Genomic DNA, 25,329 nt, shown 5'->3' on the forward strand with positions numbered 1-25,329 from the left:
TCATAAAACATTTTTGTAGGATTCTATTTACCACCACAAGCCAATACTGGCACTAAGACCGCATTCAACAATCTGTATAGGGCCATAAGCAAACAAGAAAATACTCATCCAGAGGTGGCGCTCCTAGTGGCAGGTGATTTTAATGCAAGAAAACTGAAATCCATTTTTACCTCATTTTCTACCAGCATGTCACCTGTGCATCTAGAGCAGGGGTGTCAAACATACGGCCCGCGGGCCGGATCCGGCCCCCAAGGAGGTTCGATCAGGCCCGCAGGATAATTTGAAAGTGGAAAAAATGCATAAAAGACATGGAATTAATATTTTTAATTCGCTGCAATTCATGGATTATCCGCTAAGGGGCGCACTCTTTCCATCAGAGTAGAAGACAAGCCGCATCACTGAGACAGACTGAAAACAGCAGACGGTATCAATGCGCCATCTGCTGCTTGTTACGACGTTGTTAATACCTTGGTCTCTACCTCTCCGCTACACCCTCATTAGCCAAAATGTCGTTATCCAAACGGAGAAAAGTAGATGAGTGTAGAATTTTCAAAGAAAAATGGACCACGTCCTATTTATTTACAGAGATGCACGGAAAACCTTCGTGCTTGGTGTGTTTGCAACAAGTTTCGGTATTGAAGGAATATAATATTCGACGCCACTACGAGACTCATCACAGCGAAAAATATGACGGCTTGCAAGGACAACTGAGAAGAGATAAGATTAACGAATTGCTGGCGGGATCAGTGGGATCAGTTGCAATGCATATTTGTGAATGATAAAAGTAAATTGCACATTTGTCTAAGGAAATATGAGGTGTTTCATGAAATGTTTTGTAAAAGGATAGTTCATTAAATTTCAATATTTTCCTAATGTTCTTGTACTTCTTTACACCAAAACAAAGGAAAGACATGATATTTTGGTTATTTATAGCAGAGTATGGTATAATTTTAATGGTCCGGCCCACTTGACATCTCCCTAGGCCGTATGTGGCCCACGATGCGAAATGAGTTTGACACCCCTGATCTAGAGGGATAAAATCTTTAGATCTCCTTTACTCCACACCCAGAGACTCATACAAAACTCTCCCCCACCCTTATTTGGCAAATTGGACCTTAACTCTATCCTCCGGTTCCTGTTGACAAGCAAAAACTAAAACAGGAAGTACCAGCGACGTGCTCTATTCGCAAGTGGTCCGATGAAGCGGATGCTAAGCTACAGTACTGTTTTGCTAGCACAGACTGGAATATCTTTCGGCATGCATTCAGGAGTTTAACATATCATTCACCGGCTTCATTAATAAGTGTATCGATGACGTTGTCCCCGCAGTGACCATACATGCATACATATTCCAACCAGAAGCCATGGATTACAGGCAACATCCGCACTGAGCTAAAGGCTAGAGCTGCCGCTTTCAAGGAACAGGACACTAATCCGAACCCTTATAAGATATACCGCTACGCCCTTGGAACCATCAAACGAGCAAAGTCTCAATACAGGACTAACATCGAATCCTTCTACATTGGCTCTGATGCTCAGATGTGGCAGGGCTTGCAAACTATCATGGATTACAAAGGGAAACCCAGCTGAGAGCTGCCCAGTCACGCGAGCCTACCAGAAGGGCTAAATGCCTTTTTATGCTTGCTTCAAGGCAAGCAACACTGAACCGGGGCCTCCCTCCCCTTCTGTTTTAGAGCCAGTTTGCGCTGTTCTGTGAAGAGAGTATTACACAGTGTACGAGATCTTCAGTTTCTTGGCAATTTCTCGAATGGAATAGCCCTCATTTCTCAGAACAAGAATAGACTGACGAGTTTCAGAAGAAAGGTCTTTGTTTCTGGCCATTTTGAGCCTGTAAATCGAACCCACAAGTGCTGATGCTCCAGATACTCAACTAGTCTAAAGAAGGCCAGTTGTATCCCTTCTTTAATTAGCACAACAGTTTTCAGGTGTGCTAACATAATTGCAAAAAGGTTTTCTAATGATCAATTAGCCTTTTAAAATGATAAACTTGGATTAGCTAGCACAATGTGCCATTGGAACACAGTAGTGAAGGTTGCTGATAATGGGCCTCTGTACGCCTATGTAGATATTCCATAAAAACTCTGCCGTTTCCAGCTACAATAGTAATTTACAACATTAACAATGTCTACACTGTATTTCTGATAGATCTGATGTTATTTTAATGGACAAAAATGTGCTTTTCTTTAAAAAAAACAAAAAAAACAGGACATTTCTAAGTGACCCCAAACTTTTGTGTGTGTAAAACCAGGAAAAGCACATTGAGTCTATCAAGGGAAGCCTGGCCAAGAAGGCAGCAACAATCAATAAATTACAGAATTCAAACATACAACAATACAATTCAACAACATGATCCAGCCTAAAAAAAGCATTTATACTCCTGTGTAACATAGTCTCCCATCAAAATGTTTAATTAATTCAGTGGCACTAACATATCTAGATGTAGCATGGATTGTTGACTATTCCATGCCTCTGGTGCACAAGACGACAAGGCAGTCTTGAATAATACTGTAAATGTCCTGTGGACTTTAAATAGCAACCACCTAGCAGACCGGGTGTGATGACTGCTGGTGGTGGTAGACCAGACTACAGAGGTAAAGAGGGATTTAGATGAACACAGAAATGTAGATTTCTGCACATTCAAAGTGAGGTCCAACCCACTGTTTGGTACAAGGTGCAATGGTGGGTGAGGGACTTGGCATTTGCAAAAAAGTCCAGACAGAGGAGGCTGCATGCATATACAAGAAGACACTGTAATCAATTACAGAGAGAAAAGTGGCCTGAACAAGCTTCTTTCTAGCGGGAAGCAAGCCTTATTACGGTAATAAAAAACCAATTTTAATTTAAGCTTCGTCGCAAAATTATCCATATGAACTTTAGAGGGCAACTTGTCATCCAACCATATACCTAGGTATTTATAGGATTTCTCTTTATTCAATGGATAAGCCACCAGATTTGACAATGCTAGCCTTCTCTGGCTGAGTGCGAGCTCTGGTAAAGGTCACGAATGTTGTTATTTAATATCAGTTTGAGACCATACAGGGAGGCCTGCACTGACTGAAAAGCAGTCTGGAGGTCTTCAACAACCTGAACCAGCGAAGGAGCACATGAATATATGACTGTATCGTCTGCATATTGATGCAACTTTGCTGGTTGCATCCCATTTCCCAAATCCTTAACACAAATTTAGATCAACACAGGAGCTAACATGGAACCCTGGGGCACACCGCTAATAATCTCAGGAAAGCTAGACTTGTGATTGTCAGCAGATACATGTTGTGTTCTGTCAGAAAGATAGTTTCTAAACCAATTTACTGCCCCTTCACTGAGACCAATGTTACTGAGTCTAGCAAGCAACAACTTATGGTCAACTGAATCAAATGCCTCTTGATAAATCAACAAACAGATTAGCACAATGTTGCTTTTTATCAAGGGCATTGATGTAATTTGCCACTACCATAGCTGCAGTTGTGGTGCTGTGCCCCAAACTAAAGCAAGACTAAATCCGGCTTAGTATGTTATTTTCAATTGCAATGTTTTTTAGCTAGGGATTCATAGACTTTGGCCAGGATAGGATTATAGTTATTAGCATCTGAGGGATCACCACCCTTTAGCAGTGGGAGGACATAAGCTGATTTTCTAAATGCTGGGTATGGAATTGGTCAAGAGACTCAAGTTGAAAATGTGAGCCACAGGTTCAGTAATAATACCAGTTGCTATCTTTAAGAGGTAGGAGTCCAGGTTGTCTGGACCTGCAGACTTTTTAGTGTCTAATGCCTTTAATGCTTTATAGACCTCAGCATAAGAAACAGGCTCAATGTTAAAATGGTCACGTGAGGGCCTATATCATAGTTGACTGTAACAGAGCTTACATTAACCTCTAACGCCTACCAAACCCAGATCCGGGAGCACCCCCATCACAAAATCTGTAAATCTATTAGCTAACCACGTTAGCAAAAGACACCACTTCCATACTCCACCATTTTTTTTTACTCCATCAGCAGCTATCACAAATTCGACCAAATAAAGATATAAATAGCCACTGACCAAGAAACAACCTCATCAGATGACAGTCTGATAACATATTTATTGTATAGCATAGGTTTTGTTAGAAAAATGTGCATATTTCAGGTATAAATCAGAGTTTACTATTGCAGCCCCCATCACAACTCTCACTAAAACGACTAGAATAACTACAGAGACCATCGTGTATTAGCTAATTACTCATCATAAAACATTTCTTAAAAATACACAACGTGCAGCAGATGAAAGACACAGATCTTGTGAATCAAGACAATATTTCAGATTTCCTAAGTGTTTTACAGCGAAAACACAATATAGCGTTATATTAGCTTAGCACAATAGCAAACATTACAACAGCATTGATTCAAGCCATACATAGCAATAACGTATAAACCACCAAAATATATAAAAAATTTCACTAACCTTCTCAGAATTCTTCAGATGACAGTCCTGTAACATCATATTACACAATTCATATAGAGTTTGTTCGAAAATATGCATATTTAGCGGCACAAATCGTGCTTATACATTGAGAATAGTGTCCAAAATCTCAAGCAATCTGTCTGGCGCCATCTTGGAACGGCACCTATTCTTATCGAAAACTATTCATAAATTTGACTAAAAAAATACAGGTTGGACAGCAATTGAAAGACAAATTAGTTCTTAATGCAATCGCTGAATTACATTTTTAAAATTAACGTTAGTGCGCAATACAGGCTGCGATAACGCAAGAATACACTGCAAGAAATGGCGTCTCATGCATTTGACTTTTTTCAACAGAACAATGAATTAACAGCATAAAGACTGCTTACTATTAGCTGAGCTTCCATCAGAATCTTGGGCAAGGTGTCCTTTCTTCAAAACAATCGTCTTTTGGCTGAAAGATGTCCTCTTGTCCTGTCGAATCAGCCGCTAACGTTAGCCACCCACTGGAGAGGAGTCCAACTCGTGAACGCTCGTCACATTGAAATCCAGGAAAATCGCTATAAACTGCTATAAGTTGGTTTAAATTAACTACCTTATGATGTCTTTAACACCTATAACGAATAAAAACATGACCGGAGATATAGAACTACTAAAACGAAAGCGTTTGCAGGACGTCATTGTGATGTCTTCTTGCACCAGGCGCACCGTTGAAAAGGACGGTACATCCGTTCCACGGTCTTATATAAGGCCCCAGATAGCGCAATCGACTCCATTCAAATTCTCACAGCTTACTGACATCTAGAGGAAGGCGTATGCATTGCATGTAGACCGATGGCTTACATGGGGACTTATAAACTGACCTCAGAACAGGGACCTCGATTTCTGAAATCCCACTCCCTGACAGGAAATGTGCTGCAGAAAGAGTTCTGTTTCACTCAGAGAAATAATTCAAACGGTTTTAGAAACTAGAGAGTGTTTTCTATCCAACAGTAATAATAATATGCATATTGTACGAGCAAGAATTGAGTACGAGGCAGTTTAATTTGGGCACTATTTTTTCCAATGGTGAAACAGCGCCCCCATAGGCCCTGGGCCCCACCATTATCAAAAAGGGAACCAGCAGATATGCAGTGCTTGTTAAAAAAAACTATCAGCTTTACCCTTCCCTTCAATAGAACACTTATGTAAATAAGGTATTTCTGGGTTTTATTTATAATACATTTGCAAAAACAATCTAAAAACCTGTTTTCACTTTGTCATTATGGGGTATTGTGTTTAGATGAGGAATTTTTTTAAATGTAATTCGTTTTAGAATAAGGCTGTAACGACTTGCTTCCATTTAGCCACCAGCATAAGTGAGGTCGGGCACTGATGTTGGGCGATTAGGCCTGGCTCGCAATCGGCGTTCTAATTCATCCCAAAGGTGTTCGATGGGGTTGAGGTGAGGGCTCTGTGCAGGCCAGTCAAGTTCTTCCACTCTGATCTCGACAAACCATTTCTGTATAGACCTTGCTTTGTGCATGGGGGAATTTTCATGCTGAAACAGGAAAGGGTATTCCCCAAACTCTTGCCACAAAGTTGGAAGCACAGAATCGTTGAATGACATTGTATGCTGTAGCGTTAAGATTTCCCTACACTGGAATTAAGGGCCCTAGCCCGAACCATTACTCCTCCTCCACCAAACTTTACAGTTGGCACCTATGCATTCGAGCAGGTAGCGTTCTCCTGACATCCGCCAAACCCAGATTCGCCCGTCAGACTGCCAGACTGAAGCGTGATTCATCACTCCAGAGAATGAGTTTCCACTGAGTTCAATGGTGGCAAGCTTTACACCACTCCAGCCGACACTTGGCGTTGCGCATGGTGATCTTAGGCTTGTGTGCGGCTGCTCTGCCATGGAATCCCATTTCGTGAAGCTGTCGACGAACAGTTATTGGGCTGAAATTGCTTCCAGAGGCAGTTTGGAACTCCTGTAGAGTGTTGCAACCGAGGACAGACAATTTTTATGTGCTTCAGCACTGTGGTCCCGTTCTGCGAGTATTTGTCTTTCTCACGATCAGTGAGACATCTGTATAGATTGTAGCATGCATACATAGTGCCTTCAAGTATTCACACCCCTTGACTTTTTCCACATTTACAGCCTGTTTAGTCTAAATTTAAAACCCATAGTGTCCGTGGAATTGTTTTTTGTATTTGTTAAATTAGTTTAAAATCTAAAATATCTTTAATCAAAAAGTATTGAACCCCTTTATGGGAAGCCCAAATACGTTTTGAAGTCAACATTTTCAGTTGCATGGACTCAGTGGTGTGCAGTAATATTGTTTAAAATGATTTTTGAATGACTACCTCATCTCTGTACCCCGCACATACAATTATCTGTAAGGTCCCTCAGTCGAGCAGTTAATTTCAAGCACAGATTCAACCACACAGACCAGGGAGGATTTCCAATGCCTCACAAAGGCCACATAGTTCTGTATATGTACTGACATGTATGTGTAACTGATAGATGCATGCACATTGCATATTGTTTTAAATGTATATTTTGTTGTGTTTGAACTGTAAGACTAGCTGTCGCCATTGGCGTTGGCTAATGGGGATCCGAATATAATCTAAACCTATTGGTAGATGGGTGGAGAAAAAAAAGTAGTCATTGAATATCCCTTTGAGCATGGTGAAGTTATTAATTACTCTTTGGATGGTGTATCAATACACCCAGTCAGTGTGAATACTTGAATGTATTAAAGTCGTTTTTCAGGGTATCTGTACTTTACTTTTTATATTTTTGACAACTTTTACTTCACTACTATCCTAAATAAACAAATACTTTTTACTCCATACGTTTTCCCTGACACCCATAAGTACCCATTTTGAATGCTTAGCAGGACAGGAAAATGGTCCAATTCAAGAACTTATCACGAGAACACCCCTGGTCATCCCTGCTGCCTCTGATGTGGCGGACTCACTAAACACACATGCTTCATTTGTAAGTGATGTCTGGTGTTGGAGTGTGCAACTGGCTATTTGTAAATAAAAATTTAAAAACAAGGAAATGGGGCCATCTGTTTTGCTTAATTTAAGAAATATTTTTATTTACTTTGATACTTAAGTATATTTAAAACCATTAAAAAAAAAACTTTTACTCAAGTAGCATTTTACTGTATGACTTGAGTAGTTTTCTATTAAGATATTTGTACTGTAACACAAGTAAGACAATTGGGTACTTTTTCCACCACTGCACACAGTCACTACAAAGATACAGTACAGGCGTCCTCAGTTGCCGGAGAGGAAGGAAACCGCCGAGGGATTTCAGAGGCCAATGGTGACTTTACAGCAGTTTAGAGTTTAATGGCTGTGATAGGAGAACACTGAGGATTGATCGATAACATTGTAGCCACCATACTAACTTAATTGACAGAGTGAATAGAAGTAAGCCTGTACAGAATAAAAATATTCCAAAACATGCAATAAGGCACTCAAGTAAAGCTGCAAAAAATGTGGCAAAGAAAGGAACTTTATGTCCTCAATACAAAGAGTTATGTTTGGGGAAAGTCCAACACATCACTGAGTACCAATCCGTATTTTTAAGCATAGTGATGGCTGCATCATGTTTTCCTAGAGACACTGGGAGACAAATTCACCTTTCAGCAGGGCAATAACCTACACACTGAAGTTGCTTACCAAGATGACATTGAATGTTCCTGAGTGGCCTAGTTACAGTTTTGACTTAAATCGTCTTGAAAATGGCTGGCAATGCTCAACTTGACAGAGCTTGAATTTTTTTTTTTTTTTATATATATAATGTGCAACTATTGTACAATCCAGGTGTGCAAAGCTCTGATTTACCCAGAAAGTCTCACATCTGTAATCGCTGCCAAAGGTGATTCAAACATGTATTGACTCAGGGGGTTGAATACTTATCTCATCAAGATTTATTGTTATTAAAAGCATATGTATTTTTTTAATACAAATGTTTAAAAAGTTAAGTATTTTTGTCAATTAAATACATTTTAATCCCACTTTGTAACAACAAAATGTGGAAAAGGCACTATACAGAAACATTTACCTACCAGTAAACAAGGGTTAAGAACATTAGCCAAGCAGTATCTGTGTATATGCACAAAGTCAAATCCAAATTATTTTAAACAAAGCAGAATTAGTCATTTAGCCTGCTAACTTTTGATACACCTTCAGATGTAGGCTAGCTCTTAATTCCCTGGTTTTGACAGAAGACTGGGTTATTGAGAGTATCTTGATGGAGAGGCTTCTGAATATTATTTTGATAATTTGCTACGCTACTCATTTAACTGCTTTGAGAACCATGCTGTAGGTCTGTTTGCTATAAGTAAACGGCTCCAGACTCTGCCAGTGGAACAAGGGTTGTCTAAAGACACCCTCTATACCGCCCTGAGGCCACATAGTTCACGCAAGTCCTCCTTTGGGTCGGAATGCTGTTAAGTGTTCCCATTGTTTTCCCTGTTTGCCGTCATGGGAGTGCGAAGGCACGGGTTTCACACACCGGATAACCCCGGCATGACCGGGAGAAGAGAAACTCACCTGACCCGCAGAGAGGGCAGAGGTCGTAGTGCGTGTTAAGAAAAGCAAATTGGCAAATGCTTCAGATTTCTCCTTAACAAAGGGAGTAAGCATCGAAGTACCTCATAGAGTTTGGGTTGTTATGGATTTTTGGTAACTGGAACCTTGGTCTGTCTGGCCAACCTGGTTTTCTCGAGGCGAGAGCCCTTCAAAAACCTTCTCCCCCCCCCCCCCCCCCCCTTCATATTTCTTTCTCAAGTTCCTCCTCGTAAACTCTGAGTTAAACATGTACACAGCGCTAATGACCTCCAGACAACCTTAATTGGGTTTGTTTGTAGCTTGGTGCTGCTATTTAGACCTTTAGTTACACTTAGTAGTACATTCCTGTGACCTGCTCTAGCCTGGTCCGTAAACAAGTCCTGACGACTACCCCTTCATTGATAGCAGCTCGGAAGGAACCTGAATGGTGCAAGCAAAAAGGCCGAAGCTTTCCTAAGCCCATTGGAAGCCCAGCACCTATTGCTTACAGGACACCTACAGTGTATCGAGTCCTTCCAGACCTTCAGAACATCTAAAGAGTAGCCTACTGGGAGGGGGTATGGGGTTATTTTTGCACAGGGAGTCAGTGTCCATCTCTCTGGTGTGCTCTTACCCTTTACAACTTGGTCCAAGGTCTCGCCTGGCTGCTTGTGGCTGGGCGCAGGGTGAAGCGTGTTTGTTTTTATTTGCATAGAAGGGCCTTATGACCATCTGTGTATAGCCTGCAGGTGTGAGCTGTCCAACTCGCTTGCCCTTCTTTCCCTCTCTCGCCCTTTAGCCTTTTCTCCATGATCTCCCCCTCTCATTTGGTCCCTCAAGCAATGGTTGTGAACTAGAACATGCACAGTGTAAAAATAGCTAATTTTGCTTTAACAGTGTGGGTTCCGGAGGTTTATTTACCTCGGCTATACATAAACTGAAATGCAAACAGGAAGCCGTAGAGGCTAGACATCTCCAGGGCGTTTTTTTGAGGCCGCCTCCTTCCCATTGAGGACCAGAGCTTAACTTGAGTGGCTTCTCTTCATCACTTCAATTGTACATCTATGGAGTGAATGCACCACAGGAGGTTGGTGGCCCCTTAATTGGGGAGAACGGGCTTGTGGTAATGACTTTAGTGGAATGCTATCAAATACATCAAACATGGTTTCCAGGTGTTTGCTGCCATTCCATTAGCTCCGTTCCGGGCATTATGAGCCGTTCTCCCCTCAGCAGCCTCCACTCGAAATGCACAGTATGTTATATCATTGTGTTTATGTGTACGTGCACATTATGTACTTGCCTCCGAAGCCCCTGGGGCTACTATTAGTCGTCTAATGGTATTTCTTTGTGCTTTAGAGATGATTTATTATCATATACACTACATGGCCAAAAGTATATCTCTGTGTGTTGTCTAGGTGACAGGCAGGAAGCTATATGGTGTGTGTGTGTAGGTAAGTGTTGCAACCGAGGGCCGAGTATTTTTACACGCTTCAGCACTCGGCGGCCCCGTTCTGTAAGCTTGTGTGGGCCAACCACTTCGCAGCTGAGCCGTTGTTGCTCCTAGACGCGGGGCTGAAATAGCAAAAACAACTCGCTTGAAGGCGTGTCCACATACTTTTGGCCACGTTGTTAGAGGGGTTTGTGTGGGCCGTAGAGGTTGAAAGTGTTATCGCTGCGATTACACATCGGTCAGGAATGTACAAACCTTTTGAGATAGTCTTCCATATACTTCAGGTGTTTAGATGCTTATGTTCCGCCGCAACTTTTTCCAGTGAGGGATTTAGAAATCTTCTTGGGGGTTTTGGATTTCGTGTTAGTGACATTCAGTCTTTTCAATGTGACTGTCCTTGAGCACCACTTTCGTCAGACTGTTGGTTGCAAGAATTTTTCCCATTCAGATCGACCCCCCCCCCCCCATCTTGATACACATCTCTATTCTTCCCCGACCTGGCATTGTCTTGCTTTAATGCTGCCCTTGGCTCTTGTGTAGGTTGATCTGTATTTTCCTATGACTTGGGAACAACTAGACAGAGCCACTTACCAGAGCCTCTGTTGTACAGCACTCACATAGGTTGATTAGCCAGACTGCCAGTGAATGTTTTTCAAGTATCAGACTATTTGTGGAAAGTCACAAACCGTATCCAGCCATTCCTTTGATGGTGATCAACAGAAATAGTTAGTCTCCAGAAAAAAAACACACCACTTGACATTTTGATATGATTTGTTAGGTCTACTCAACATACTTTCCCAGAAATGCTCCCATTTTATAAAATGATCTCCTCCGGGTCAATGGTGTTTACCATCCATACACATTCTGTTTTCCACAGACGCCTGTTTCTCATCATGGGAAAAGGTATTTACCTTACCAAGTCTTACACCTGTTTTATGATTGTTGTTGAACAGTTAGGCCGTTAGAGCAGATGCCTTTTGGAAAGTCATTCCATATCATCTATTTGTTTTGTAACTCAGATTTGTTAAACCAAGCGGCCTTTGTTTTTTTTGAATGCCGTGTTGAAGAGAAGATTTAGAGATTGAGTCAGAGGCTAGACTGAGGGAAAAGGCCAAGAAAGTTAGTGAAGGAAAGAGTGAGGTGAGAGAGAGCGAGAGAGGATGACTACCCTCTTGCTATGTGATGTTTATAGAGTGATTTAACATTGGGCTGGCACGCTGCGGAGCTAGTTTAGAGGGTCACCGGCAGGAGTGACATCCATTGAGTGGTGCAGGAGGAGGGCGACTCGGCCAAGAAGCCTCACTCACCCGCTGGGTTATGGGTCGGCTCAGTTACACATCCCGCCGCGAGGGAAGAAAGCGTGGCGGTCATTAGCCTGACTCTCGCGTATCGCTTAAGGGCTCAACGATCAATCAGGTTCCCCTTTCTCTCCGCAAAGTTGAAATTCCCAAACTGGAATGCTGGTGGGAGTTCTGGCCTCGTGCCAACCAGAGAAGACAGCTGGGAAATGTGGAAGATTTTGAAATAACCAGAGGCTTGAATGGGAAAATCAGACCCTGGCACAAACACCACAATGAGGACATTTGTGTATGCCAGGGCTGTAGAATAGGAATGTGAGCATTGGTCTCACTGAGATGACAACATGTAGTATGGACTCATTCAACACTGTGTAGCATCTTAGATGGCCATGTAATACAATGATGTTCATGTCTTTCCGTTTTGTGGGTCGGTCCCTGGGTGACAACATATTTGCTTTCGTTTTCTGGTATGATGAAATTAAACACTGGATGATCGGCTAGCAGGCCTGTTATAAGTCTCATTACTGTGTGACCGGTGACCCACCCATAGCTCCCATGTCTGGTTATTGAGTTAACCGGGGACCCACCCATAGGTCCCATGTCTGGTTGTTGAGTTAACCGGTGACCCACCCATAGGTCCCATGTCTGGTTATTGAGTCATTCCCAATTTTCGACCTTTAATATATGACCAAGAGGTGACATCTGTGTTCTCTCATTGATGAGCCACTGTTAGGCGTTGAAATTTTGTCACCCCGTAAGCCAATGTCAACGCTGGTGGAACTGAGGTAGTTTGGCCAGAGCTGAAGCCCTTGTCTGGATGAGAAATCTTGACCACAGTCTCATTCTCTTTCCCCGCTATGCAAACTATTGCCTCTCCAATTAAAGCCGATTATAACAGGTGCTGGCGTCAGGGCACACAGCCTTGTGCACGTACTTAAAGTAACTGTGCAGTGTTTCCAGATTTCTATCAAATATGACCTACAGTGCATTCAGAAAGTATTCACACCCCTTGACTTTTTCCACGTGACCCGATTCAGGAAACTAGGCGTATGTCGCAAGTCATGACTTCACAGGAGAGCCGTTTGAACATCAAAAATGTTTTTATCAAAATGCGTTTTTTGGCAGAAATGCCTTTAAACTTTCATGTGCCTTAATATCAAACTTGTAAGCCATCTGTAAATACGAATAAAATTGTTAAATTACGAGCCTAGTTGGTTTAGCCACAGAAAAAGTGAGCAACCTTCCCGCTAGCCATGATTGACTGAGATAATGAGTGGGCTGGACATGCCGGGGTATGAGTTTGGATTGGTCTGCCATATAGCTTGCGTCTGTCTATTGGAACTGGTCAGTATATCTAGGTAATCGTGTTGAACGCTGCTTTTTTTAATAAAATGTATCGCGTAGTAAAACTGCATAAACCTAATGTCAAGTTAAAGTGTACTGTTAGCTAGCTAATGTTATGTGTATGCTCTCCACTTTCTTGATGACCGAGTTTTGAAATCAGTGTAATTTGAGTACGATGGCTAAGGAGATTTAGAAAACACCCGTCTGGATTATCTTCAAAGGGCACCCATGCATGGCATCAGACAGAAGACGCGTTCAACCATGATGTATACGGGTAAGATAGTCTAGCTAGCTACATTTTCAGATATTACATGTTTCTAATTTTGACAAAGTGGTTTCTCTTCAAGTGTACTGTTAGCTAGCTAACGTTAGCTTGCTGTGCCGCTAGCTAAAGTTATGTGTATGATCTTATTCTTCGTATATCAGACACATTTGCTTGACTAGTTATAGCCATATAACCTGGTTGGTTAGCTACCTGCAGATTCATGCAGGGTAGTAACATCATGAGTTGTGATTATGGTCCATTGTTTAGCTAGCTACATGTCTTAACAAAGACTCCACTATGCAAGTATCCATTTCAATAGAATGTCACTGCAACAGTTGATAAGACGTACTAGCAGGTAAATTTGCTCTGGCTATCTACTCTGATTTCAGACCACTGGTAAGATAGTCTAGCTAGCTACATTTTCAGATATTACGCGTTTCTAATTTTGACAAAGTGGTTTCTCTTCAAGTTAAAGTGTACTGTTAGCTAGCTAGCTAACATTAGCTGGCTGGCTGGCTGGCTGGCATTACGTCATGCTTTAGGATTCATTGTTTACCTAGCTAGCTATCTAGCTACATTTTTTAACAAAAGACTTGTCTTAGTGTGCCAGAGAGCAGAATAACTGATGAATTTTTGAACGCTCAACGCCCGTTGAATATGTCCAGTGTCAGTAAACGTCGGCAACAAATCGTAATTCAATTGTTGCCAGCAGCACAGTTACAGCCACCAACGCTCTGGATAACATGAAAACAGCTTAACCAGCTCTACTAAGGTGAGTAAAATCGTCAGAGTGGGGTGTTCTATCATTGTGTTCTGGAAGTAGCTAGCCAATGTTAGCCAGTTAGCTTGGGTGCTTGGCTGTCGTTGTGAGGTCAGAGCTTTTGGATCAACCCTACTTATTGGCCAGAGCGTCCAGTCTGCTAGGGCGACTAATGTTCAGGGAGCTGTTCTCTCGCTCTTAAACATCTGGAAGTAGCTGGCAAGTTAGTACAGAACTCTCGGATCAACCCTTAAAGAGATGGGTGGGGCTAAGGCTTTTGAGGGTGTGAACTATGCTGAATGGGTGTAGACAAAGAGGGCTCTCCAATAGTAGTACCAAAACATTGAAAGACAGTTTTCTCAAAAGTGAGTTTACAAGTTGATCAACTTTCAAAGTAGAATTACTTTCCCATTGTTTCCTCAAATGCAGTGTATGATATACCATGTTGTAGCTGTGAGTCTCTACTTTTATCCAATGTAAAAAAAAATATATATAAAAAAAAAAACAGATTCAAATGTTGCTACATAAGACCGAATCCAGGTGGTGAGTCACATTTTGTTGTTACAAATTACTTGCACTATTACTTTAGTGCCTTGTTGCAAACAGGATGCATGTTTTGTAATATTTTTATTCTGTACAGGCTTCCTTTTCTTTCTGTCGATAAGGTTAGTGTTGTGGAGTAACTACAATGTTGTTGATCCATCCTCAGTTTTCTCCAATCACAGCCATTAAACTCTGTAATTGTTTTAAAGTCACCATTGGCCTCATGTTGAAATCCCTGAGCGGTTTCCTTCCTCTCCGGCAACTGAGTTAGGAAGGACACCTGTATCTTTGTAGTGACTGGGTGAGCTGATACTCCATCCAAAGTGTAATGAAAAACGTCACCATGCTCAAAGGGATATCCAATGTCTGCTTTTTTTTTTTTTTTTTTGGACCCATCTACAAATAGGTGCCCTTTGCGAGGCATTGGAAAACCTCCCTGGTCTTTGTGGTTGAATATGTGTTTGAAATTCACTGCTCGACGAACCTTACAGATAATTGTATGTGTGAGGCACAGAGATGAGGTAGTCATTCAAAACTCATGTTAAATACTATTGCACAGAGTCCATGCAACTTATTATGTGACTTGTTAAGCAAATGTTTTACTCCTGAACGTATTTATGCTTGCCATAATAGGGGTTAAATACTTATTGATTCAAGACATTTCAGCTTTTCATTTAAATGATTTGTAAAAACCTTACTTCCACTTTGAGAGTGTGTGTGAGTGACACAAAATCTTGATTATTCAATTTAAAATGAAGGCTGTAACACAACGAAAAAGTCTAGGTGTGTGAATAATTTCTGAAGGCACTGTATAATTATTTAGTGATAGTTTTCCTTGTAAGTTTTTCACATTTTTATTTCATTTTTTATTTAACTAGTCAAGTCAGTTAAGATCAAATTCTTATTTACAATGATGGCTTACCCCTGCCAAACCCTAACCTGGACGACACTGGTCCAATTGTGCGCCGCCCTATGGGACTCCCAATCATGGCCGGTTGTGATACAGCCTGGAATCAAACCAGGGTCTGTAGTGACGCCTCTAGCACTGAGATGCAGTGCCTTAGACCGCTGCGGCACTCGGGAGCACTTAACATAATTATGTTAAAAAGCTGCTTTTCTGTGTTGGAATGGTGTGGGCGTATACCAGCCATTAAAAATATTCAGGCAAGTAGACTGCTGATTGGCCAGCCCATCCTCCTCTAGACCGTGGATTGGCCAGTTCATCCTCCACAGGAGTATGACATTTTTTAAACCGCCTGTTTGAGATACACGTTTATGCTTTGACGGAAAATATGACTATAGGGTGAGTCAACAACATTTATTTGGGTATGAGTTAACAGAATATGAACTTTCACTTGACAGTTACTTAATCTAATAATCCAGACCAATTTAACCATAAACCTGTCACGAGAGAAGGGGGAACAGCCAGTTCCTTAAGGCTATAACACAACCCAACACAGCCACCGCCCTACAAAAGCCATACACGTCTGCTCACCCTATAGTGTGTGTGTGTGTGTGTGTGTGTGTGTGTGTGTGTGTGTGTGTGTGTGTGTGTGTGTGTGTGTGTGTGTGTGTGTGTGTGTGTGTGTTCGTGCTCGCACATCCATATGCGCGTATGTATGGTTTAGCATGGCGTGTGAGTGAGTAGGACGGGATCATTCTGCAGCTTCCTGTTTTATCTGTTCAAACGGCCCATCTCCTGACTCACCGGCCCATGTCACAGCTCAGGGGAAATCACTTCCTGTCCCCCAGGGGCCCATTCCGAGACAGTTCTTTGGGTTCTGAGTGATAGAACTTCATTACAACCAGAAATGTAGAAATAGGCTTTATCTCTCATTTGATGCTATAGGTAGCTTTATTGGAACTGATCAGTGTTTATTGAAAAGCACTGCTGTTACCTGCTATTTGGATGTACTCTTCTCCAGCACTCTCTCTTAATACTTGTTTGTCTGACTCAGACATGACACTCTTGTCTCAGTGTGTGTGTGTGTACCGTCTATTTGAGTCGGCACCATGCTCTCCACAGTAAAACAAATGACTTACTGCTGCTACAGCTCTGCCAAACAGATCCCCTAACACAAGCAGCGTGTTGACAGTAGAGATGAGGTTTTCCTGCCACGGCTTGCAGGGGGCTCGGAGGCCCCTGGTTAAAAACATGCGGTTAGATTATTCCCCCCCTAATATCAAGGCGGCAGGGCGGGCGTCTGAATATTTGAACAGGTTTACCATTTACATCTGCCGACCCCTTTGAATTGTGTGCAAGGTAGTCAGTCAGGCAAGCAGGCAGGCTAGTCAGTCAACCAGTGCTGTTTGTGGCAGAATGCTACTGTTAGTTTGTGTGTGTGTGGCGCATCACAGTAAAGGCATGATGCCTGAGGGATGTTTTCAGAGGACAAGAGCTAGCCGTAGCTACTTAGCTAACGTTATTAAATATTTTTGTGGATTCGGCAGATATTTGCGAAAAATTACTTCAGATTTTTATCTTTATATTCTGACTTTACATTCACATGTGTAACTCTAACTTTCATTGTCTTGAGTGAAGTATGCGCAAAAGTCTCTTTTTGGTATTCCGGAGCATATGAAGTCAGACAACAGGCCCAGTACGTGTCCTTAGATTTGGGAGTATTCTACCTCCGGTGTGGCCAGTCGGGTCTGGTCTCTGGTGATTGGAGTAGGAGGTACCAGAGGGGTGTGAGTGCTCCCGGAACCCCTGCTGAGGTCAGGGTGTGATTTGGCTCACTTCCTGTAACACTTCCTAGCTGATGAGGGGGCGCTGCTGTGGTCGTAATTATGGTCGATTGGCCATCCTCTGTTACCCCCGAGGCACAGAGCCATTTTCTCAGTCCGTGTAGGGAGTGAGTTTGTAGGTGGGCCTCTGGGTGATGTGACCTTTTGTGTTCTATGTCAATGTTATAAAAGATCATCTCTTTGTGTTTGAAACTCTGGCTACTTCATACTAAGAAGTGCTCCTTTCACCCCCCCCAAATTACAAATTGGATGTTTTTTTTTATTACTTTCAATGCCTTTCCTGAAACTCACCATCTCTCTTCACCTCTCAGCGGGGTACAGAGGGCTTCTGGAAGTCTGTGGCACACTACGTCCCCAGGGAGCCCACAGAGATGCGCATCCTCAACCCCTACTTCATCCAGGAGGCTGCCTTCCAGTTCATCGGCCTGCCGCTCAATAACGGCCTCATGGGCAAAGGGGTGAGTGACACTCAAACAGAAACCCGCTCCGGTTTAATGAAAATGTTAAACTGGGAAGAATGTCCTGAAAAAAAACATGTATGGTGCTATGTTTGCGGAAAATGGCATGTCTTCAGTCACCTGGATTCAGGTGGATAAGATTCAGCTCGGTTTGCAGTCTGCATGCAAACACATATGCAGACATGCATTCACACATGCAGTACAAAGTGCATAGACTCTTACTCACTTTTTTTCTTAAGTTCAAGAATACAAACACAGGCACAACCTGACAGAGTCGCATTCCCGCTTTCACTCTCTCACACATGCGACGAAACGGTACAACGGCTCCACAGGCAGTCGGGAGCCGTTGACTGAGCGCACGGTCATAACCAAAGTGTGTTTGACACACTTCAGGCCCCAAACAGTAGATTCGCTGTTCCTATGACAACCACCGCAACGCAGCACCTTGCCATGTCATCACAGGAAATTAAACCGTTAAAGGGATACGGCGAAATTCTGGCATTTTAAGCCCTTCTTTTATTTACCCAGAGTCAGATGATGTGCAGTATGAAGGAAGTTAGTGGCCGTTTTGCGAGGCTAACTAGCGTTAGCTTAATGACTGCAACTCTACCGGTACGGTAGCATTATCCCGCAGTATGAATGACTAATTATAGATTGTCACGGAGCCACAAAGGAGTCGTTTAAGAGCGACAAGTCTCCAGTGCCACACGTGGCAGACCCCCGCTCTAGATGTTACTTTTTTTTTTTTAAGAAACTGTTTACGGAGGGAAAATGAAGCGTTAGGCGTATTACCTCCTTAACTCCTCCACATAGATTAATTTTGCTCTCATTTTGGTTTTGAGGGGGGCATCAGATGAGGCTGTAGATTCTGGACTGCCACAAGGTTTGCTGGTTTTCATCTCTCCTTGGCACGTAACTAATCAATCAAATTAATTGATTGTCTTCACAAGGCCACTTACCTGGTTTACTGGGACCGTGGCTGGCTGATCAAAGGGATAGGTTAAAGTCCAGCAGATGCTGTCACCCTCCAGGATAGGAACTGTACAGGAAGACTAGCTTGAAAGGCTAAAGTTCCACAGAGGAGAGCAAGGGAGATGGGTTAGGCCGGGGGTAGGGAAGTGTGCTGCAAAAGGGGTTAGGGAGTTGGGAAGGGGTACAAGAAATGTACAGCCTTCTGCCCTGAACACCTGGTCTACAGGAACATGTGTAGAACATGTGGGGAGCCCTGGTACCCCCTCAGTGTGTGTGGGTGGGGGGGATGGGGCTGTCCCAAACAACAATACTGATCAAGGCAGGGTGCAGCCTGACACATCATTCCCCTAAAATGCCCACCTTTCTTGCCCCTGATTAGTACTTGTGTGTGTTTGCGGGCTCACACAGCAGGGGGGGACCCTAAGCTACACCTGCCCTAGGGCTCCAAATCAAGCTGATGATTTAGAGGGGGCCTCATCCCCTCCAATCGTCCTCCCCATGTACCCCCTGGGCTTTGAGGAAGTGAAGGTCTGCCCTCTCAAACTACTGTGACATTGGGGGGGGCGGCACTTTAACAAATTGTTGATCACGTTCAGATCAGGACATGTTAACAACTCTGGCCCAGAACAAAGCCATGAGCAACGGGGAGTGGGAAAGGAGGGTGGTGCCAGACCAGTCACAGACTAGGAGCAAGATAGCAGATTTAAAGGAAGATGGAGAATACAACGGTTCATATAGGCATTTTCAGTTTTGATTTGATTTCCCAATGCTTGCTTGTACTACCTACTGCTCTTAGTGGAAAGGGTGTTGAGTCATTGACGACAAACTCTCATCTCACCTTCTAATAACGCTTTTTTCCTACATTGCACCCCAACATAAGATACGACACACTATAAAAAAGTGACATGGCCACTAGTGAGGCTCGGGTCGACTCATAACCCGCAGTCCCCACGGTTATATCTGCTGGGCAGGTGGGATTAGGATCATGAAATATTGTGTGGATAAAGGCCGTGTGGGTGGCGGCCGGGTTGAATAAAGAAAAAACGACATAATTTTTTAAAATATACAAATACAGTTAAAGTCGGAAGTTTACATACACATAGGTTGGAGTCATTAAAACTAATTTTTCAACCACTCCACAAATTTCTTGTTAACAAACTATAGTTTTGGCAAGTCGGTTAGGACATCTACTTTGTTCATGACACAAGTAATTTTTCCAACAATTGTTTACAGACAGATTATTTCACTTATTCACTGTATCACAATTCCAGTAGGTTAGAAGTTTACATACACTAAGTTGACTGTGCCTTTAAACAGCTTGGAAAATTCCAGAAAAGGATGTCATGGCTTTAGAAGTTTCTGACAGGCTAATTGACATCATTTGAGTCAATTGGAGGTGTACCTGGGGATGTATTTCAAGGCCTACCTTCAAACTCAATGCCTCTTTGCTTGATATCATAGGAAAATCAAAAGAAGAACCTCAGAAAAATTGTAGACCTCCACAAGTCTGGTTCATCCTTGGGGGCAATTTCTAAACGCCTGAAGGTACCATGTTCTTCTGTATAAACAATAGTACGCAAGTATAAACACCATGGGACCACGCAGCCGTCATACCGCTCAGGAAGGAGACGCGTTCTGTCTCCTAGAAAGGGACGTACTTTGTTGCGAAAAGTGCAAATCAATCCCAGAATAACAGCAAAGGACCTTGTGAAGATGCTGGCGGAAACAGGTACAAAAGTATCTATATCCACAGTAAAACGAGTCCTATATCGACATAACCTGAAAGGCCGCTCAGCGAGGAAGAAGCCACTGCTCCAAAAACGACAGACTAAGGTTTTCAACTGCACATGGGGACAAAGATCGTACTTTTTGGAGAAATGTCCTCTGATCTCATGAAACAAGAATATAACTGTTTGGCCATAATGACCATCGTTATGTTTGGAGGAAAAAGGGGGAGGCTTGCAAGCTGAAGGTCACCATCCCAACCGTGAAGAACGGGGGAGCAGTATCATGTTGTGTTGTGCTTTGCTGCAGGAGGGACTGGTGCACTTCACAAAATTGATGGCATCATGAGGGAGGAAAACTATGTGGATATATTGAAGCAACATCTCAAGACATCAGTCAGGAAGTTAAAGCTTGGTCAAAAATGGGTCTTCCAAATGGATAATGACCCCAAGCATACTTCAAAAGTTGTGGCAAAATGGCTTAAGGACAACAAAGTCAAGGTATTGGAGTGGCCATCACAAAGCCCTGACCTCAATCCTATAGAAAATGTGTGGGCAGAATTGAAAAAGCGTGTGCGAGCAAGGAGGCCTACAAACCTGACTCAGTTACACCAGTTGTCAGGAGGAATGGGCCAAAATTCACCCAATTTATTGTGGGAAGCTTGTGGAAAGCTACCCGAAATGTTTGACCCAAGTTAAACAATTTAAATGCAATGCTACCAAATACTAATTGAGTATATGTAAACTTCTGACCCACTGGGAATGTGATGAAAGAAATAAAATCTGAAATAAATCATTCTCTCTACTATTATTCTGACATTTCACATTCTTAAAATAAAGTGGTGATCCTAACTGACCTAAGACAGGGTGTTTTTACTAGGATTAAATGTCAGGAATTGTGAATAGCTGAGTTTAAATGTATTTGGCTAAGGTGTATGTAAACTTCCGACTTCAACTGTATATATAAATTATTGTGCAATTTCTATCTATAGGCTACATTGAGGTTTTTCTTTTTAGGCTATCGGTCATTAGTGCTTAATTAAACTCAGGCATTGTCCTTTTTACCTTAGTGGATCGATGCTAACTTTTCTGCCTGTTCCCAAAAGCGTTTGGTGATTGGCGTGTAGGTTATTTGGCTCGCGTAAAGTTAGGCCCTAAAGCTTAACCTCTCTGGGATATGTGGGACGCTAGCGGGAAAATGCAGAGCGCCAAATTCAAATAAATGACTATAAAAATGTAACTTTTATGAAATCACACATGCAATAGACCAAATTAAAGCTACACTTGTTGTGAATCCAGCCAACGTGTCAGATTTCAAAAAGACTTTACGGCGAAAGCAAACGAGGCTATTATCTGAGAACAGCACCCCAGCAAACAAACACAGACCATCATATTTCAACCCTCCAGGCGCGACACAAAATGCAGAAATAAAGGTATAATTCATGCTTTACCTTTGACAAGCTTTTTCTGTTGGCACCCCAATATGTCCCATAAACATCACAAATGGTCCTTTTGTTCGATTAATTCCGTCGATATATATCCAAAATGTCAATTTATTTGGCGCGTTTGATCCAGAAAAACACCAGTTGCAACTCGCACAACATGACTACAAAAGTTACCTGTAAGCTTTGTCCAAACATTTCAAACTACCTAATACAAATTTAGGTATTTTTTAACGTAAATAATCTCTCAAATTTAAGACGGGATATACTGTGTTCAGTACCGGAGGAAAACAATGTTTAGCGAGCTTCTGTGTAACGCGCCTCTAACAAAGAGTACACTTCCCTCTAGCCTCGTTCTGAACAGTGCTTCTTCTTAATTTCTCAAAGGAAAACCCTCAATCAAATTCTAAAGACTGTTGACATCCAGTGGAAGCGATAGGAACTGCAAGAAAGTCGATTAGAAATCTGGATTCCCAATGAAAACCCATTGGGAAAAAACAAGTTCTGAATGGTTTGTCCACAGGGTTTTGCCTGCCAAATAAGTTCTGCTATACTCACAGACATGATTCAAACAGTTTTAGAAACTTCAGAGTGTTTTCTATCCAAATCTACTAATTATATGCATATCTTAGCTTCTGGGCCTGAGTAGCAGGCAGTTTAATTTGGGAACGCTTTTCATCCAAAATTCCGAATGCTGCCCCCTATCCTAGAGAAGTTAAATAAGAAATGGAGATCTGTAAATAGAAAGGGAGGACCAGAAAAGTAATGTTTGGGAAAGATTTGGTGAAGGAGTAAAAAGAGGATGATAGCAGTGCCGGCAATGTTATGTGTGATGATTGTGAGGCGCTATACAAATTAGACAGTCACAAGAAGTGCCATAGGCCTATTTGAACTGTAACCTACTGTTCAGATTGGTTATATGGACACTGACTGTAGATCTATAACCTTTCACATTAGTCTTAATATTAACTCCTGCAGAATTAAACATTTCTTGCAGTAAAATGATACACCAACTGTACATTTTGACTCGTGAACAGGAGTGGAGAAATATGATTTCTTGAGCATTTTCAGCATCTACAGACGGTCCTCTATCTTTATCAGCATCATAGAAACTGATAGTATTAAAACCGCTGGCTTTCATCAAGCTGCCCTCTCAAGAAAAAGCTTCAAACTGTAACCAGTGGTTCAGGTTATCAGTCAACCTACCAGGATAGTTAAACAGCACAGGAGTGAAATCATCAACATGTATTGATCACATCTTTACTAATGCTGCAAATCCATCGGATATAGTGATCACAATATAGTAGCCATATCTAGGAAAACCAAAGTTCCAAAGGCTGGGCCTAATATAGTGGTATAAAAGGTCATACAATAAGTTTTGTAGTAATTCCTATGTTGTTGATGTAAAGAATGTGTTTGTGTGTAATCCGTGGTGTGTAATGAGGAGAAAACAGATGTTTCACTTGACACATTTTATGAAGTTGCTTATCCCAGTTACTAATAAGCATGCACCCATTCAGAAAATGACTAAAAACTGTTAAATCCCTGTGGATTGATGAGGAATTTAAAGTTGTATGGTTGAGAGGGATGAGGCAAAAGGAATGCCAAATAAATGTGGCTACACAACTGAATTAAAATAAACTATACTATGAACCAAAGATAAATGGCAAAGAATGATAGTAAAAAGCTTTGGAGCACCTTCAATTAAATTTTGGGGAAAAGGCAGACTCAGCTCCATCATTCATTGAATCAGATGGCTCATTCATTACAAAACCGACTGATATTGCCAACTACTTTGATTATTTTTTAATTGGCAAGATTAGCAAATTTAGGCATGACATGCCAGCAGCAAACGCTGACATTACACATCCAAGTATATCTGACCAAATTGTGAAAGACAAGAATTGTAATTTTGAATTCCGTAAAGTGAGTGTGGAAGAGATTAAAAAAATATTATTGTCTATCATCAAGGACAAGCCACCGGGGTCTGACAACTTGGATGGAAAATTACTGAGGATAATAGTGGACAATATTGCCACAGCTATTTGCCATATCTTCAATTTAAGCCTACTAGAAAGTGTGTGCCCTCAGGCCTGGAGGGAAGAAAAAGTAATTCTGCTACTTAAGAATAGTAAACCCCCTTTACTGGCTCAAATAGCCGACCTATCAGCCTGTTACCAACCCTCTGTAATATTTTGTAAAAAATTGTGTTTGACCAGATACAATGCTATTTTACAGACAATGCTATTTTAACAGACTTTCAGCACGCTTATAGGGGAAGGACATTCAACAAGCACAGCACTCACACAAATGACTGATGATTCGCTGAGAGAAATTGATAATAAAAAGATTGTGGGGGCTGTTAGACTTCAGTGTTATATTGTGGATAAAGAGTTACCTGTCTAACAGAACACAGAGGGTGTTCTTTAATGGAAGCCTCTACAACATAATCCAGGTAGAATCAGGATTTCCCCAGGGCAGTTGTCTAGGCTCCTTACTGTTTTCAATCTTTACTAACGACATTTGAGTAAAGCCAGTGTGTCTATGTATGTGGATGACACAACACTACACGTCAGCTACTACAGCAACTGAAATGACTGCAACGCTTAACAAAGAGCTGCAGTTAATTTCAAAATGGGTGGCAAGGAATAAGTTAGTCCTAAATATTTCACAAACTAAAAGCATTGTATTTGGGACAAATAATTCACTAAACCCTAAACCTCAACTAAATCTTGTCATAAATAATGTGGAAATTGAGCACGTTGAGGTGACTAAACTGCTTGGAGTAACCCTGGATTGTAAACTGTCATGGTCTAAACATACAACAGTGCTAAGATGGGGAGAGGTCTGTCCATAATAAAGTGCTTCTCTACCTTCTTAACTTCTTATGGCTGCATCCCGCTAACGGGATCGATATGTCAACAGCCAATGAAAGTGCAGGGCGCCAAATTCAAACAACAGAAATCTCATAATTAAAATTCCTCAAACATACATTTGTCTTATATCATTTTAAAGGTAATCTTGTTGTTAATCCCACCAAAGTGTCCGATTTCAAATATGCTTTTCAGCGAAAGCACTACAAACGATTGTTAGGTCACCACCAAACCACAATAAGCACAGCCATTTTCCCAGTGAAATATAGCAGTCACAAAAAGCAGAAATAGAGATAATATTAATCACTTACCTTTGATGATCTTCATCAGATGACACTCATAGGACTTCATGTTACACAATACATGCATGTTTTGTTTGATAAAGTTCATATTTATATAAAAAAAAAAAAAAATTTTACATTGGCGCGTTACAT

General features: G+C 41.7%; 1 protein-coding gene across 3 annotated transcripts in view; it reads left to right on the forward strand.

Annotated features, from left to right (window-relative positions):
• Window positions 1-25,329, forward strand: part of LOC129814337 (CMP-N-acetylneuraminate-beta-1,4-galactoside alpha-2,3-sialyltransferase-like) — an 81,564-nt gene that overhangs the window by 47,476 nt on the left and 8,759 nt on the right. For all 3 annotated transcript variants that reach the window (XM_055867411.1, XM_055867413.1, XM_055867412.1), the window contains one exon: window positions 17,738-17,884. In XM_055867411.1, coding sequence (XP_055723386.1) covers window positions 17,738-17,884 — 147 coding nt within the window. The remainder of the gene's footprint in view (window positions 1-17,737; window positions 17,885-25,329) is intronic.

Source organism: Salvelinus fontinalis, chromosome 17 (assembly GCF_029448725.1).
Source record: "Salvelinus fontinalis isolate EN_2023a chromosome 17, ASM2944872v1, whole genome shotgun sequence".
Lineage (NCBI taxonomy): Eukaryota > Metazoa > Chordata > Actinopteri > Salmoniformes > Salmonidae > Salvelinus > Salvelinus fontinalis.